Source organism: Plectropomus leopardus, chromosome 9, assembly GCF_026936395.1.
Source record: "Plectropomus leopardus strain MGB_pleo_1.0 chromosome 9, ASM2693639v1, whole genome shotgun sequence".
In the NCBI taxonomy this organism is placed as follows: Eukaryota; Metazoa; Chordata; class Actinopteri; order Perciformes; family Serranidae; genus Plectropomus; species Plectropomus leopardus.
In genome coordinates, this window is record NC_142184.1 from 35,262,084 (window position 1) to 35,276,241 (window position 14,158).

At 38.6% G+C, this 14,158-nt stretch overlaps 1 protein-coding gene across 1 annotated transcript in view; it reads left to right on the plus strand.

Moving 5' to 3' along the window:
- atp2b3b (ATPase plasma membrane Ca2+ transporting 3b) overlaps positions 1-14,158 on the plus strand; it is a 76,862-nt gene that overhangs the window by 23,870 nt on the left and 38,834 nt on the right. The window contains 7 exon segments of the mRNA XM_088082640.1: positions 2,810-2,935; positions 5,241-5,366; positions 9,470-9,526; positions 10,474-10,515; positions 10,707-10,871; positions 12,112-12,183; positions 12,608-12,750. Of these exon segments, the coding sequence (XP_087938766.1) occupies positions 2,810-2,935; positions 5,241-5,366; positions 9,470-9,526; positions 10,474-10,515; positions 10,707-10,871; positions 12,112-12,183; positions 12,608-12,750 (731 nt within the window).

Below are 14,158 nucleotides of genomic sequence, written 5' to 3' on the forward strand. Positions count from 1 at the left end.
ACGCCTTGGGGGAATTTTTCAAATTTAGCACAGATGTCCACATAGCTTTGCTGATTAGACTCTGGTCACTTTGAACTTGCTTCTGTCTCATTCTGGTCAAAACAATATCTCAAGAAGGCCTTGTGGGAATATTCTCAAATTTGGCACAACCGTCCTCTTAGGCTCAAGAATGAACTGATTAGATTTTGGTTGACAAAGGTCAAAGGTTAAGGTCACTGTGACCCTTTGTCCATCTCATTCTCATGAATGCAATACCTCAAGAAGACCTTTTGGGAACTTTCTCAAATTTGGCACAAACATCCATTGGTATGAGGAATGAACTGATCAGATTTTTGTGGCCAAAGGTGACCTCACAAAACATGTTTTCTGCAATAACTCAAGAATTGATACACTTATTGTGGCATAATTTCACACAAATGTCTACCGGATAAAATGATGATTATAGGTATATGTTTAGGGTGGTAAAATCTGAAAATTGAGTTATTTTGGCTTTAGCCAATCCTAAACTGAAGTGAGCTTTAAGTCTGGAATTTGGAGCCACTGGCGTTCATGCCTGTATGTAAATGCCTAACTGACCCTGGACTGTTTTTTATATTTTTATATATTTCATCATTTTTATGTCCCCTTTTCATTACCATTATTAATATTATTTTGTTAATTTATTTTGTTTTTATTGTGTTCTCGCTTTGACCTTAGTCGTTAATAAAGTTTTAAATTGAATTGAATTTAGATCCAAATGGTCAAATGTCAACTTTACTGTGATATCATAATGTTTTGCAAAAAAAAAAAGTTTTTCTGTCCATTATTCAATGCCATAACTCAGGAACAGAGGGGAAGAGATTTTTGTTCAGACACTGAAGTAATGAGATTAAAAATTAGTGACAGAAAAAAGTGTGCCAAGTATTGATTTTTGGGATTTTTTAGCTTCTTTGCAACAAGATCAGTTTCAGAAACACTGTCAGCTGTCATGGCTAGATCTGAATCTGGAAAGACATGAACGTAAAATGTAACTGCAACTTGACTGGTTGGCCGAAGCATCCAACCACGAGGCGGTAATTCTAGTTACCTTCATTTGTAGCCAGGCAAGCTGTTTACCCAAAATACCCACTTTATGTTAAGTTAATCACCTCCTGGCTGCACATAGTATCAAATTCAGCACAGCGACCCGAGTGGTATCAACCTTCTGATCTTACTCTCAGAGAAAATGCGAGTGAGCCTGTTTCATGATAAACCACGGTAAATTCCAGACGGTTAGTACACTGTAAAATCAAGTTGATCTTAGTTAAAATAATCTTTGAAACCAATTGTCTTGAAAAAGGAAGAAAATATAATAAATATAACTATAGATTTAAATTTATGTTAACTTTATATCTAAGTGTTAAGTTACTTGGAATGTAGCTGTCTTTGCTTAATTTTGTGAAGTTGTTCTAACTTGAAAATAAATGAAATTACAACTTCAGTAAAACAAGTTCGTCTGACTTAACTTCATAATGACAAAGTGGGTTTAGCTGGTGATGAATTAAAGAGATCTGTGAGTTCTGTTTTGTTAACATGTTTTGGAATATGAATATATAGTAAAGTAAACTTGGTTTATTGATGTTGTTAAAAAAATTAGAATATAAATAAGAAAAGAAGAAGAAGAAGAAAATAGACTTCTGCATCTACTAATCTTGTTTTTTTGCATCCCCTCATGCTTAAAATGCTGATAATATCATCTTCTTTGGTGCTCATGGTGTCAGTAAAATCAACAATGATTGTATTGTGGTTTCATTGAGACTCTGCTTTTATCTCAAGTTTTATGGCCCTGTGGGAGTGTAGGAATGACAAGACGAAGAGACTGAGTCAAGTCGAGTCTGTTTACTCTACAAGCGCACAGATCATCCCTGGTAAAAACTAAAACCGCGCTAACAACAAAACTCCCAAAATCCATTTCCCAGAATACCCTTCCCTCAAGTCTGAACTCTGCTTCTTAAAGAAGCAGCAGTCTCTGGTGAATGTCTGTATTGCTCTTCTATAATGTGGATTACCACAGTACTTACATTTTTCGATTTCCTAGATTTTTTTGAAAAGTAAAATCAACTTATCAGATTTTACAATGCATTACAATTTCAAATTTTAATTATTATTAAAACAGTGTTTATTTATTGTGCTTTGAAATAGTCACAGTAAATCCTGTCCAGCATTAACTGAAGTTGGCAGCAGTCTCCCAGCTGCAGGCGCAGCATGCTACGTGGGTTTGTTTTGCTAGTCCTTGTTTACAGAGTGGGTGTGCAGCAGGCAAACCCTGTGATGCTGCTGGTCCCTTGTCCTCATCTACAGTGACACAGACACTTGAGCAAGCATTTCAGAGGCAGGCTGCTAATGTTGATTCATGTTTGATATGGCTTTCAAATGTTCAAGTAAAGTATCGGCTGTTTTTATTCAAATATTTATGCAAACAGAAAGTGAATAGTGCTGATTGTTTTATTTTAAGCGTTCAATATAAAACTTGGTGAAAGGACTTTGACGTGCGTATCGGTGCTTTTTCAGCAAATTTTAACAATACTGTGAAAATACTGATAAAGGATAATTTTGGTCACCATAATCTTAATATGAAATTGTCCTCCTATTTCATCTTTATGATGTGACTATTTCTGCTTCATCTGTACTGCTGATCTCTGTATCATGTTTGTATAACCTAATATTATCTACAAGTGATACTGGTATGTAAATGTCCCTGTTGGACGCGCATGCATTGACATACCCCAGGCCAAAAAGGACATAAACTACAAGGTGAATCCCACACTGATCTGTGGATGTGTGTGTTCAGGGGATCTGCTGCCAGCTGATGGTATCTTGGTCCAAGGCAACGATCTGAAGATAGATGAGAGCTCCCTCACAGGAGAGTCCGACCACGTACGCAAGTCTGTGGATAAGGACCCTATGCTGCTCTCAGGTCAGTTTTCACAGATTTTGCTCTCTGTCACCTTTGTGCTACTTGGAGGATATCATCTGCTCATTATGGCATTTCTGTCTGTCTGTCTCTGTAGGTATAGACACATTTTTGTTGTTAGTTTGTTACCAGCTTACAGAGGATAAATCAACAGGTTTAACTGCGGTAACAGATTGAGAGCTCCGATTGTGACTAAGTCACATTTTTGTGACCACAGAGCACCCAGTACGACTTGCAGATATTAGTAATATATGAACTAGAGAACTGTTAGTTTGTTGCCCGCTCACAGTGAATGAATCCTCACGGTTAAACCATGGTATCTGTTTCAGTATCTGCTAACGCTAACATCCAACTGTTGACTGGAAGCTTCAAGTCCACAACAAAAACATCAAGATGAGCCAGGTCCTTCACAATAAAAGCACAATGGATCCTGCTTTGATTTATTAAATTCTAACAATCCTCCTCTCCACACTCTCTGAGCTCGGCATCTCAGGTTCTGTCCTATGGTGGTTCAAGTCCTACCTCACAGGCAGATCCTTCAGTGTCATGGCGAGGAGAGGTGTCTAGGTCACATGGCCTATCGACAGGGGTTTCTCAGGGGTCGGTGCTTGGTCCCCTACTCTTCTCTCTGTACACCACCTCACTCGGTGCAGTGATCCGCTCCCACGGTTTCTCCTACCACTGCTATGCTGATGACACTCAGCTCTTCCTCTCCTTTCCACCTGATGACAGAACGGTCTCAGCTCGGATATCAGCGTGTCTGGCTGATATCTCCACATGGATGAAGGAACGCCACCTTCAGCTAAATCTGTCTAAGACCGAAATCATGGTCTTTCCAGCTTGTCCATCTGTTCAGCCTCGGATCAGTGTCCAACTTGACTCGAGCCTACTTGTGCCCACAAACTCAGCCAGAAACCTGGGTGTCATGATTGATGACCAGCTGACCTTTAAGGTTCATGTGGCCTCAGTTTCTCGGTCTTGCCGTTATGCCCTCTACAACATCAGGAAGATCAGACCCTTCCTGACCCAACAGGCCACACAGCTTCTGGTTCAGGCTCTTGTGATCTAACGCATTGACTACTGCAACTCTCTTCTGGCAGGCCTCCCTGCATGCTCATTCAAACCTCTTCAGATGATCCAGAATGCAGCAGCACGTCTGGTCTTCAACCAGCCCAAAAGAGCACATGTCACCCCGCTGCTAATTTCTCTTCACTGGCTTCCAGTGGCAGCCAGAATCAAATTCAAAGCACTTCTCTTGGCTAACAAAACAATCACAAGAACTGCTCCAGCCTACCTGGAATCCCTGATGCAGGTCTACTGTCCTCCTCGCCCACTACGCTCTGCATGCGAAAGACGCCTGGTGCTTCCAGCCCAGCACGGCTCTAAATCTCTAGCCAGACTCTTCTCTTCTGTTGTTCCCAAATGGTGGAACAAACTTCCAAACTCTGTGCGTTCTGCTGAGTCCCTTTCTACTTTTAAGAGACAATTGAAAACTCATTTGTTCCGAGAACACCTAGGCACTTAACCTGAGTCTTCTCCGCTTTGCCCTTTGGGGTAAATTAAGTCAGAAGGTCCAAAACCCAGCACCTAATGATTATCTAGCACTGACAAAGTTGTGTGATGTTGTATGTTGACTGTCATCGTAAGTAGTGATACTGAGATTGTTGAATCTCAGATGTTGAGATCGCTACTGGTTAATACTTTGGTTTCAAATAAAAAAAAAAAAAAGAAAAGAAACGGGGGTGGTTGTGCGGCACTTCTTCTGCCACTAGATGGCAATACCTGTGACCAATCACACCTGAAGCACTTTTTGCACTTTTTGTACGTCGCTTTGGATAAACGCGTCTGCTAAATGAAATTGTAGAATTGTAGACTTAGAATAAAATCTAATTATTATAGTACCTTATTCAACTTCCTTATATCTGTATTTTATTAAATGTTATTATAACAGTAGTGTATTCGACCTGATTATATGACAGTAGCTACTTTATTTAACTTTATTGTAGCTGCAGTTCAGTCAATAATTTTGTTTTAAAATAAGAATTATGTTTTGGCAGACACCAAAAGAATTATCATTTTTTTCTGCCTGAATGCTGAAGTTGTGTTGAGCTGAGCTCTAAGCACTTTTTTCCTGTCAAGTAGCCAGAGCAGCTCATGGCATTGTTTATGTGTTGTGTATGAAGAAAACACTGAGAAAGGGCTCTATAAAGAACCTCACAAAAATGTGCAAGATCACAAGTTGTTGCATTGTACAAGCACCACTGGTCTCTTAAATCAGTCTTAAGAAGTAATGTATTTGGATTTTAAGGTACCCATGTGATGGAGGGCTCGGGCAGGATGCTGGTGACAGCTGTGGGTGTAAACTCGCAGACGGGCATCATTTTCACCCTGCTGGGAGCTGGAGAGATGGAGGAAGACGGGAAGGAGAAGAAAGGTAAGTGAAGGAGTGGGGACCAGTAGAGAGACACAATATTTACAGACATTTTTTTTAACTGTAATAAGAGAAAGATAAAGATATTTTTGTTGAAGATACACTGCATCGTTTTAGAAGTTTTTAGATAAACATATTTAATATTGATATGCATCAGAAGCACAAATTGTTTTGTTCTTAAAATATGCCAGCAGTAGAGGAAGAAAACAGATGCCAACGAAACCCAGAAAATGAGACAGCCATTCTCATACATCTGCACCATCTCCATTTATATATACCTCAAACTGCTCTTGAGTCAGTAAATATATACTCACACATGTTGATAGATTACTGAAGGGGCTTACCGGGTACAAGCCTATATGTCTCTGACCCCTTGGGCCCCAAAACCTCTATTTGAAGTGACTGTTAATATTTTGTTGCTGGACAGTCAATCAAATGACTACAAAGATATGTGACACTACCACAATGAGACTCAAAACAACCACAGACATGAAAAACAACTACACATACATTAAATTACTACCAAGAGACCCGAAACAAGCACAGAGACATACAAAAAACTATAAAGAGACACAGAATTACTTCAATGACATTCAAAACAATTACAAAGACACTCAAAACAACAAAAGAAGCAAAGAAATATGAAATGAATACAAAGATGCTACAAAGACGCCTTCCCTTTGAGGTGTTCAGGGCACGTCCCACTGGTAGGAGACCCTGCAGAAGACCCAGGACACGCTGGAGAGACTATGTCTCTCAGCTGGACTGGGAGCGCCTCATGATTCCCCGGGAAGAGCTGGAAGAAGTGGACGGGGAGAGGGAAGTCTGGGCTTCCCTGCTTAGGCTGCTGCCCCCACGACCCGACCCTGGATAAGCGGAAGAAAATGAATGAATGGATGGATGCTACAAAGATTTGAAACGATGACAAATACACATAAAACAACTTCAGAGAGATATGTAATTACTACAAAAAGACTCAAAACAGTCACTAAGAAAAAAAACAACTGCAAACAGACATGAAATTACTGCAAAAGAACCAAAATGACCATAAAGATGTGCAAAACAACTACACGGAGACCTGAAAATACTACAAAGAGACTTGGAATAAACACAAAGGCACTCCAAACAAAGACATGCACAACCGCTACAAAGACACATTAAACTGCTTCAGAGAGACTCAAAACAACCACAAAGACACAAAACAACTGTAAAGAGACATGAAATTACTAAAAAGAAACTCAAAAGAGCTACAAGGAAATGAAAAAACATCTACACAAAGACATTAAATTACTAGAGACCCTGAAATGAGCACAAAGACATACAAAATTACAAAAAACCCATGAAATTACTGCAAAGAGACTCAAAATGACCACAATGACAACAAAACAACTATAAGGAGACATGAAATTACTACAGACTCCAACAAAAAGACACTACAAACAACTTTAAAGAACCATAAAATGACTACGACAAACACAAGACAAACAACTTAAAACAACTTCAAACAAACAGGCATGAAATTACTATAAACAGTTTTCAACAATCACAAAGATCTACAAAAGAATCTCACAGAACGATCACAAAGAAAGCAGAATGACCCCAAATTATGACTACAAAGAGATGTAATACGACTGCAAAAGTCTACAAAGAGATGCCAAAAGAACTGCAAGAATCCACAAAGATAGGGGCTTGTTTATGTCTGTGCCCAGGGGCCTATTGTCCTATAATCCGTCCATGCTCACACACTGCGGCACGTGTGTGTGTGTGGATTTAGTTGGGTGCCTAACTGATTTCAGATAAGAGCTTCAACAGGAAACACACCAGTTTAACCTCATCGATTATTTAGCCCACATCCTCTCCATGCCTCTCATTCTCATGCCCCCTCTCTCCTTCCTCTCCATTTTTTCTCAATTTCTCTCACTGTCTCTTGTTTACCCCACTGCCGTGCCCTCTTTCACTTTCCCATCTCTCCCTTTGCTCTCCCCTGTTTTTCCTTCCATCCCCTTAATCTGAGAGAGAGAGAGAGAGAGAGAGAGAGAGAGAGAGAGGCTGCAGATTGAATCAATTATTGAAAGAGTAGGGGAGAGCGAGGGAGCCGGGGAGATTCAGGGAAGAGTGTTGGTTGGTCAACGCATGAAGCATTAGTCTGTGCTCAAATTTGTTTTGGAAGGGCCCTGCAGTCAGAGCAGAGCTGCAGACAGCGACGGAGGCCACACATACTTTCAGAAGCACTTAAGGTTAATATCATTACCAGTGCACTCATCCATGCCTCTACCACTGCAGCTCTTACTTGTGTATGGGAATGTGTGTGGTGTTGTTGGCATCTTGAAAAAGAGAAAACATCTGAAGCATCATGGCGTGCAGAATGGACAGCAACAAATGAGCCGATGATGGTGATTTTATGAAAAAAAAAAACCCCAAAAAACTGTTATCGCTTGTTTTCCAAAGTGCTATATGCACATGAGGATGTGTTGCACTCAGTGCAGCAGCCTCTGTGGGCTGGATCATTCAGACAGTCATTTACTGGAGCTCATACATTATTTATAAGATTTCTACAAATGCCATAACTTGTTAGTTTTTCTTCATGCAGTGTGGGTTTGCTATGGGCCTGTACACTGTTCTCTTTGATTTTTCTCTCATTCGAGACTTAGGTTATATTCAATTCATTTTTTTTGTCGTTCTATACTGAACAAAAATTTAAACGCAACACTTTTGTTTATGCTCCCATTTTTCATTTTTAAGATAAAGATCTGAGACTTTTTTATGCACACAATAGACTTTTCTTTAAAATTTTAGTCACAAATTTGTTAAAATCCACATAATTGAGCCCTTCGCCTTTTCCAAGATTATCCAGACACCTGATTGGTGTGGCATATCAGGATGGTGATTGGCCTTGGAAGCCAAAACAAAAACAATTAAGAAAGCAATGAGCAACTTAAAAGAACTGACCCTAAAATTAGCAAGAAATTAGTAAAAAGAGTACGAAAATTACCTTACATTATTAAAAAAGAAAAGAAAAAAATTAACAGAAGACAAGACCATCAAGACTTCAAAAAAGTGCTTCAAAATTATAATAATTATTGAAGATAATTTCAATTTTAAATATGTAAGAAAATTCCCTGAATATTAGCACCAAAGAAATACAAATAAACAAAAAATGGAACCAAACCATTTAAAAACAATAGCATGAACTGAAAAATAAAGCTATCAAAAATATGACAGATCAGTAATATAAATTTAAGATTATGATAAATATTGTTTTCTTGACAGCCCTTTAAAAAATAAATTTCTAAATCTTTTTTTCTTTCTGCAATTTGCAGGCCATTTCTTGCCAAGTTGCAGATTGCCTTTATTTAAAACATTTATTTTATTTTTCATTTTATTTATTATTTGAAAGAAAATCAAACCAATTTGCTCAGAGTTCCAAGTTTTGATGCTTGTCAAAGGAGTCTGAATGCAGCACAATAAAAGTGATGTCGATCCAGCTATCAAAAGAGTTAAAATTTAAAAATTGACTGAATTTAAGAATGTAAGTTGTAGTTATTTTTCAATGTGATTTAATTTTAATTTTTAATTGCTTTTTATCAGGCCATTTTATTGTTTTTTGATGGTTTGGTGGGGGGTGTTGCTAATTTTCTAATGCTAATTGCTAATTTTTTGTTTCTTTCAAAGTTTTGGATCACTTCTTTGAAGTTGGTCATTACAATGTTTTTAAATGAAATCAAACCAATTTCACAGTCTTTGAAGGATTTAGGGCAGCCTGACACTAGTTTTTTTTTTTTTTTTAAAGTTTAAACAATTATTACAGTGTATGCCGCACCTGCCAGAAGTACTCACTAACACAGATTTTAACAAATTTCTGACCAAAGTTGAAATATATCTATCACGTGCATAAAAAGTCTGAAATCTTTGACTTAAAACTGTGAAAAATGGGAGCGAAAACAAAAGTGTGTTTAAATTTTTGTTTAGTGTATACAGTCATCTCCGAACATTCTGCTACAAACACATTCACTGCTTGAGTTTTTTATTCTTCCCTCTTTGCTCTCTTTTGTTTTCCCTTCTTGCCAAATCCCAAAACCTTTCTTCCTCACACATTCCCCAAACAGACGACAGTACTCAGTTGCTCATCTCTGCAGAGGCCACTTTCAGCACAGTCACCAATGGTATGTGAGCATAAAGTTGTCTACCTGCCCCGCTCCTTTCCTCAGCTAGTATATGGACCCCAACACACAGTGCAATGAAAGTGACAGTGACCTCTGATGGACTTAAACTTAAGACAATGTCTCTCAGTCTCTTGACCCAGTGTATGAAGATGTGTGCACCTTCATTATCCTTACCTTTAGTATTGTTTTTTGTGGTTTTCTTTTTCTGGAAGTGTGTCTTTGGCTGTCCTAAGATCAGAAATATGACTTTTGGGCGGGTTTCCATTAACCCTCAAATTGCGCAAATTGAAATTGTGAATATGCCTAAACGCAGCAATTAAAAAAAAATCCCATTTATCGCAAAACATTTTTCTATGCTTGCATGATGTGGTATTTCAGGTGATTTGAAAAACCAATGTTTTGCAAAACTACAAAAGAAAAATGTTTTTGGCTTTTCTAGGTCACATGATGCTGTGTTTGTCAGGAGGAACTCATGATGCAGCAGGAGCTACAAGAGCTGTTATTGCATCACATAACTCTTCAAAAGTTGAGCGGATCATCCATAAGTTTTAAATCCACAATTCCTCTGTAAAATCGTGAACTATCACCTCCCAGAAATCCCTTATATGTGGCCACTCCCACCTATAACGGGCTTGTCTTTCCATTATGGCTCCATAACACGCCTACGTGGCCTTGGATTGTAAATAATGACAGTTAGTGTGGTGGCTGCAATAGAAATAAAGCTGCTAATGTTTTGAACATGCTTCTTAGAATGTTATCACCAGAGAAGAAGTCGCAGTACATCACTCAATGGAATCAACATTTCGAAAATATCACTTAACTTTTGCGCAAATCTGTAATGGAAACCCGCCTGATGAATATGCACACATGCTAACACTTCTCTTTTATATGTTTGTCTTTTTATTCCTTAATGTGCCTTTGTCTCAATCACCCTCCCTTCCTCTCAGGAAAACAACCTGATGGAGCTGTGGAGAACAATCAGAACAAAGGTAAAAGCTCATCACATGTGCATAATGTGTGTTTGTGTGTGTGTTCGTGTGTGTGTGTGGTGTGTTTGTGCGTGCCTGATGTAGAATGAGCTTACTTCATCTGCAGAATCGGTGCTTAAGAGAGTATACTGTACATGTTTTTACATTTTTTGTGTGTGTGTGTGTGTGTGTGTTTGTGTGTGTGTTTTCAGCCAAGAAGCAGGACGGGGGTGTTGCCATGGAAATGCAGCCCCTGAAAAGTGCAGAAGGAGGGGAGGTGGAGGACAGAGAGAAGAAGAAGACCAATGTTCCGAAGAAAGAGAAGAGTGTGCTTCAGGGCAAACTCACCAAACTCGCTGTTCAGATTGGCAAAGCAGGTAAAGAACTGTCACACCGAAACCCGGCAGCTTTCACACTCTGCGAGTCATTGGGGAACTGGGATAGAAGAAAATAGTGAACACACACACACACACACACACACACACACACACACACACACACACACACACACACATTTATACATATATATATATATATATATATCAGTGGAAATTAGAGTAGCAATCACATGGACTAAAAGTGCTATTTTCCTGATCTTTTTAAATTGACTTAAATTCCCCTGACTGTAATCAGCTCAGACAATATCAGGTCCTTCTGTAAGTTATTGAAGAATGAAGAGGGGTCAGCAAATTTAAAAGCTTTTTTTGCCAAGTTCTGTGTGAACTTTGGGGACCAACATCAAGAAGATACTGTACCATATTGATTCTGTTTTTTTACACATGTATGTACCCAAATAAGAAGGAACCAGCCCAAGTAGACTTTTATTTCTAAAAAACAATCAATGCGAGAGTCTGCAGATGGACAGAGAAGGCCATTTAGTAGCAGCGTGCAGTGGTGTATGCGGTTTCCACAGCCAGTAATAAAATGTAGAGCGCAATAGTACACAGTATCTAACTTCTTTAGGCACTGGTCAGGTGCATTCATCGAGCAGATCCCTATAGTCCAACAAAGGTCAAAATGTTGCTAAATTCAGGTGTTTTCTTGCCTGGAGCAGGAAACTGGATTTATTAGTGAAAAAGAAACTTAATTTAGGTTTCATCTTGAGAGGTTATTAGGTTAGGACAATTAGCTGTTAACTTTTTTCATTTGAAAAGGGTATGACTTTGGATTTGTCTGCATTTAAAATTGCATAACTGTAATAGTTTTTACTACTGAGGGGGATGAACAATAAACAGTTTCATCTGCATAAAAATGGTGAGCAGCATTTGATAAGTTGTCACAGAAACTATTTACATATATAGAAAACAATAGTGAGCCTAATGACAGAGCAAGTTCTCTGTGAATAACATAAATGAATTGTAAAAGTTGCAAAACGTTGCACAGCAGATGAGAAGAGTCATACTGAATTATGTTTTATTACAGCTCAATAACAGAGAGGCATGTTATAAAAACATACTGTCTAGTGCTGTAAACTGTGATGGAATTTGATCACATAGGTAAAGCAATGCAGTGAGTGATAAAGCAGCAGGCGTGCATTACTTCAGAATATCCAAACATAAATATGAAATAAAGCTAGAGCAGACTGACTGACACACTGTTCTTTAATTTTCTTTACAGGTTTGGTGATGTCGGCCATCACCGTCATCATCCTGGTGTTGTACTTTGTCATCAACACGTTTGTCGTTGAAGGTCTGTGTGTGCACAATATCCCCCTAAAATGCACATGCCATGCTATACACATTGTACTCATGCCATTGTGGTAAAAATATTGACCATGTGAGCATGAGTCACACTTTAAAACTTCTGGGAACCCAAATCACCAAAAACTTCATTAACATGTAGTTTAGGGTCTTCCATGCATAATTAAAAAAAAAAAAAAAGTTAAAAAAAACGTTGTCTTCAATAAACTTGTGTGGCATGGAGTAAGTGCACAGGCGTTCCCTCTTCAGTATTTATTTTCACTCAGATTGTGATTATCTACAGATTTTTGTAGATACCTAATAAGACCCTGCACTTTAACATAATATGTGCAATCTTGTTATTTCAAGCCATGTTTCCAGAGGCTTTAAAGTGGATGGTTTGGTCTTAATATGCAGTGTGGTGTGTGTTGCAGGTCGCACGTGGTTGACAGAGTGCACTCCGGTCTACATCCAGTATTTTGTCAAATTCTTCATCATTGGAGTCACTGTGCTGGTGGTGGCTGTCCCAGAAGGCTTACCTCTCGCTGTCACCATATCTCTGGCTTACTCTGTCAAGGTAGACCCCCCTCCCACCCCATACACTTTACTGAGTGCAAAGCAAATGGAAAAGTGGGAGCTGCTGTCTTGTAAACCAGTGTATTAGTGTGCACATTGGAAACAACCTTTGTTAAGGAGGTCATGCTCCCATTGTCTCTCAGAACCCTAGTTGTGCTCTTTTCGACTCAGCAGTCTCGGTATGATTTTCTCTGTGTCCCAGACTTTCCAGCTGTCAAAATCCAAAAACTTTTAGCCAGAAAAAACCTCTTGAGATTAAAAGTCTCTTTTTCAAGACTTTTTCAAGAGTGTTCTGGCGGAGACAGGCTGCAACATCAGTTACAGAGGATCAACATAGAACCAAAAACATGCATTAAATTATGCAAAATAAGAAATATAAAACATAAAATGTTGATATGCGCTACATGGGATAGGTGATATTATCGTTTTGTATAGTTTTTTATTGTTTAATTTTATTAAACCAAGAACTGAGCCTTGGGGAACTCCACTCCTCATGTTGGTTTGCTCAGACGCATAATACCCATTTAAGACAAAATAGTTCCTGTTGTGAGGATGAGATTTGAATCACTTTAGCACTGTGCCTGAGGGCCTAATCCAGTTATCCAGTCTGACCGGTGGTATGCCATGGCCAACTGTGTCAAAGGCAGCCTTAAATCTGATTCTACCAGAGCTGAAATCTTGCCTTACTCAGTTTGTAATCAAATATCATTGAGCTCATTAACCCTTAGGGCCCGCTTTAATATGACACACACTCATATCGCTTTGCGCACAAAATGCGCTTTTCAGAATCAAGCTTAAAAAAATATTATGCATTAATATTATTTTATACTTTAATTAAGTTATGTTTTAACCCAACATCAGTCCTAATCATAAATATCAAATAGTCATTCATTTTTAGAATATTAACCCATGCTCTGTTTTGGGCCCAATTCTTTTTTCATTGTACATGCTGCCTCTAGGTTCTATTTTTGAAAAACATAATGTTTCATTTCATTGTTTTGCTGACGACATACAAATTTATATGCCATAAAAATTACAAAGTAAGGGTTCACTGCAGCCTTTACTTGATTGTCTAAGAGACATTAAAACATAAAACTTGGATGAGCTTAAACTTTCGTCTCCTAACAGGCTCTAGAAAGATAGACCACATTGCCCCTGTGCTGCGTTCACTGCACTGGCTCCCTGTTCGCTACAGAATTAGTTTTAAGATCTTGTTGTTAACTTTTAAAGCACTTGATGGTTTGGCACTGCCTTATTTAAATGAACTGCTATATGTTCATGCTCCAGCCAGAGCACTGAGGTCTGCTAAAGCTGAATCAATCTGTTGCACCTTCTCCAACAGACTGATTCAGCTTCGCTGTCGAAAGGACAGATACAGGAGATCTTTCCTGCCACAAGCCATTCATCTG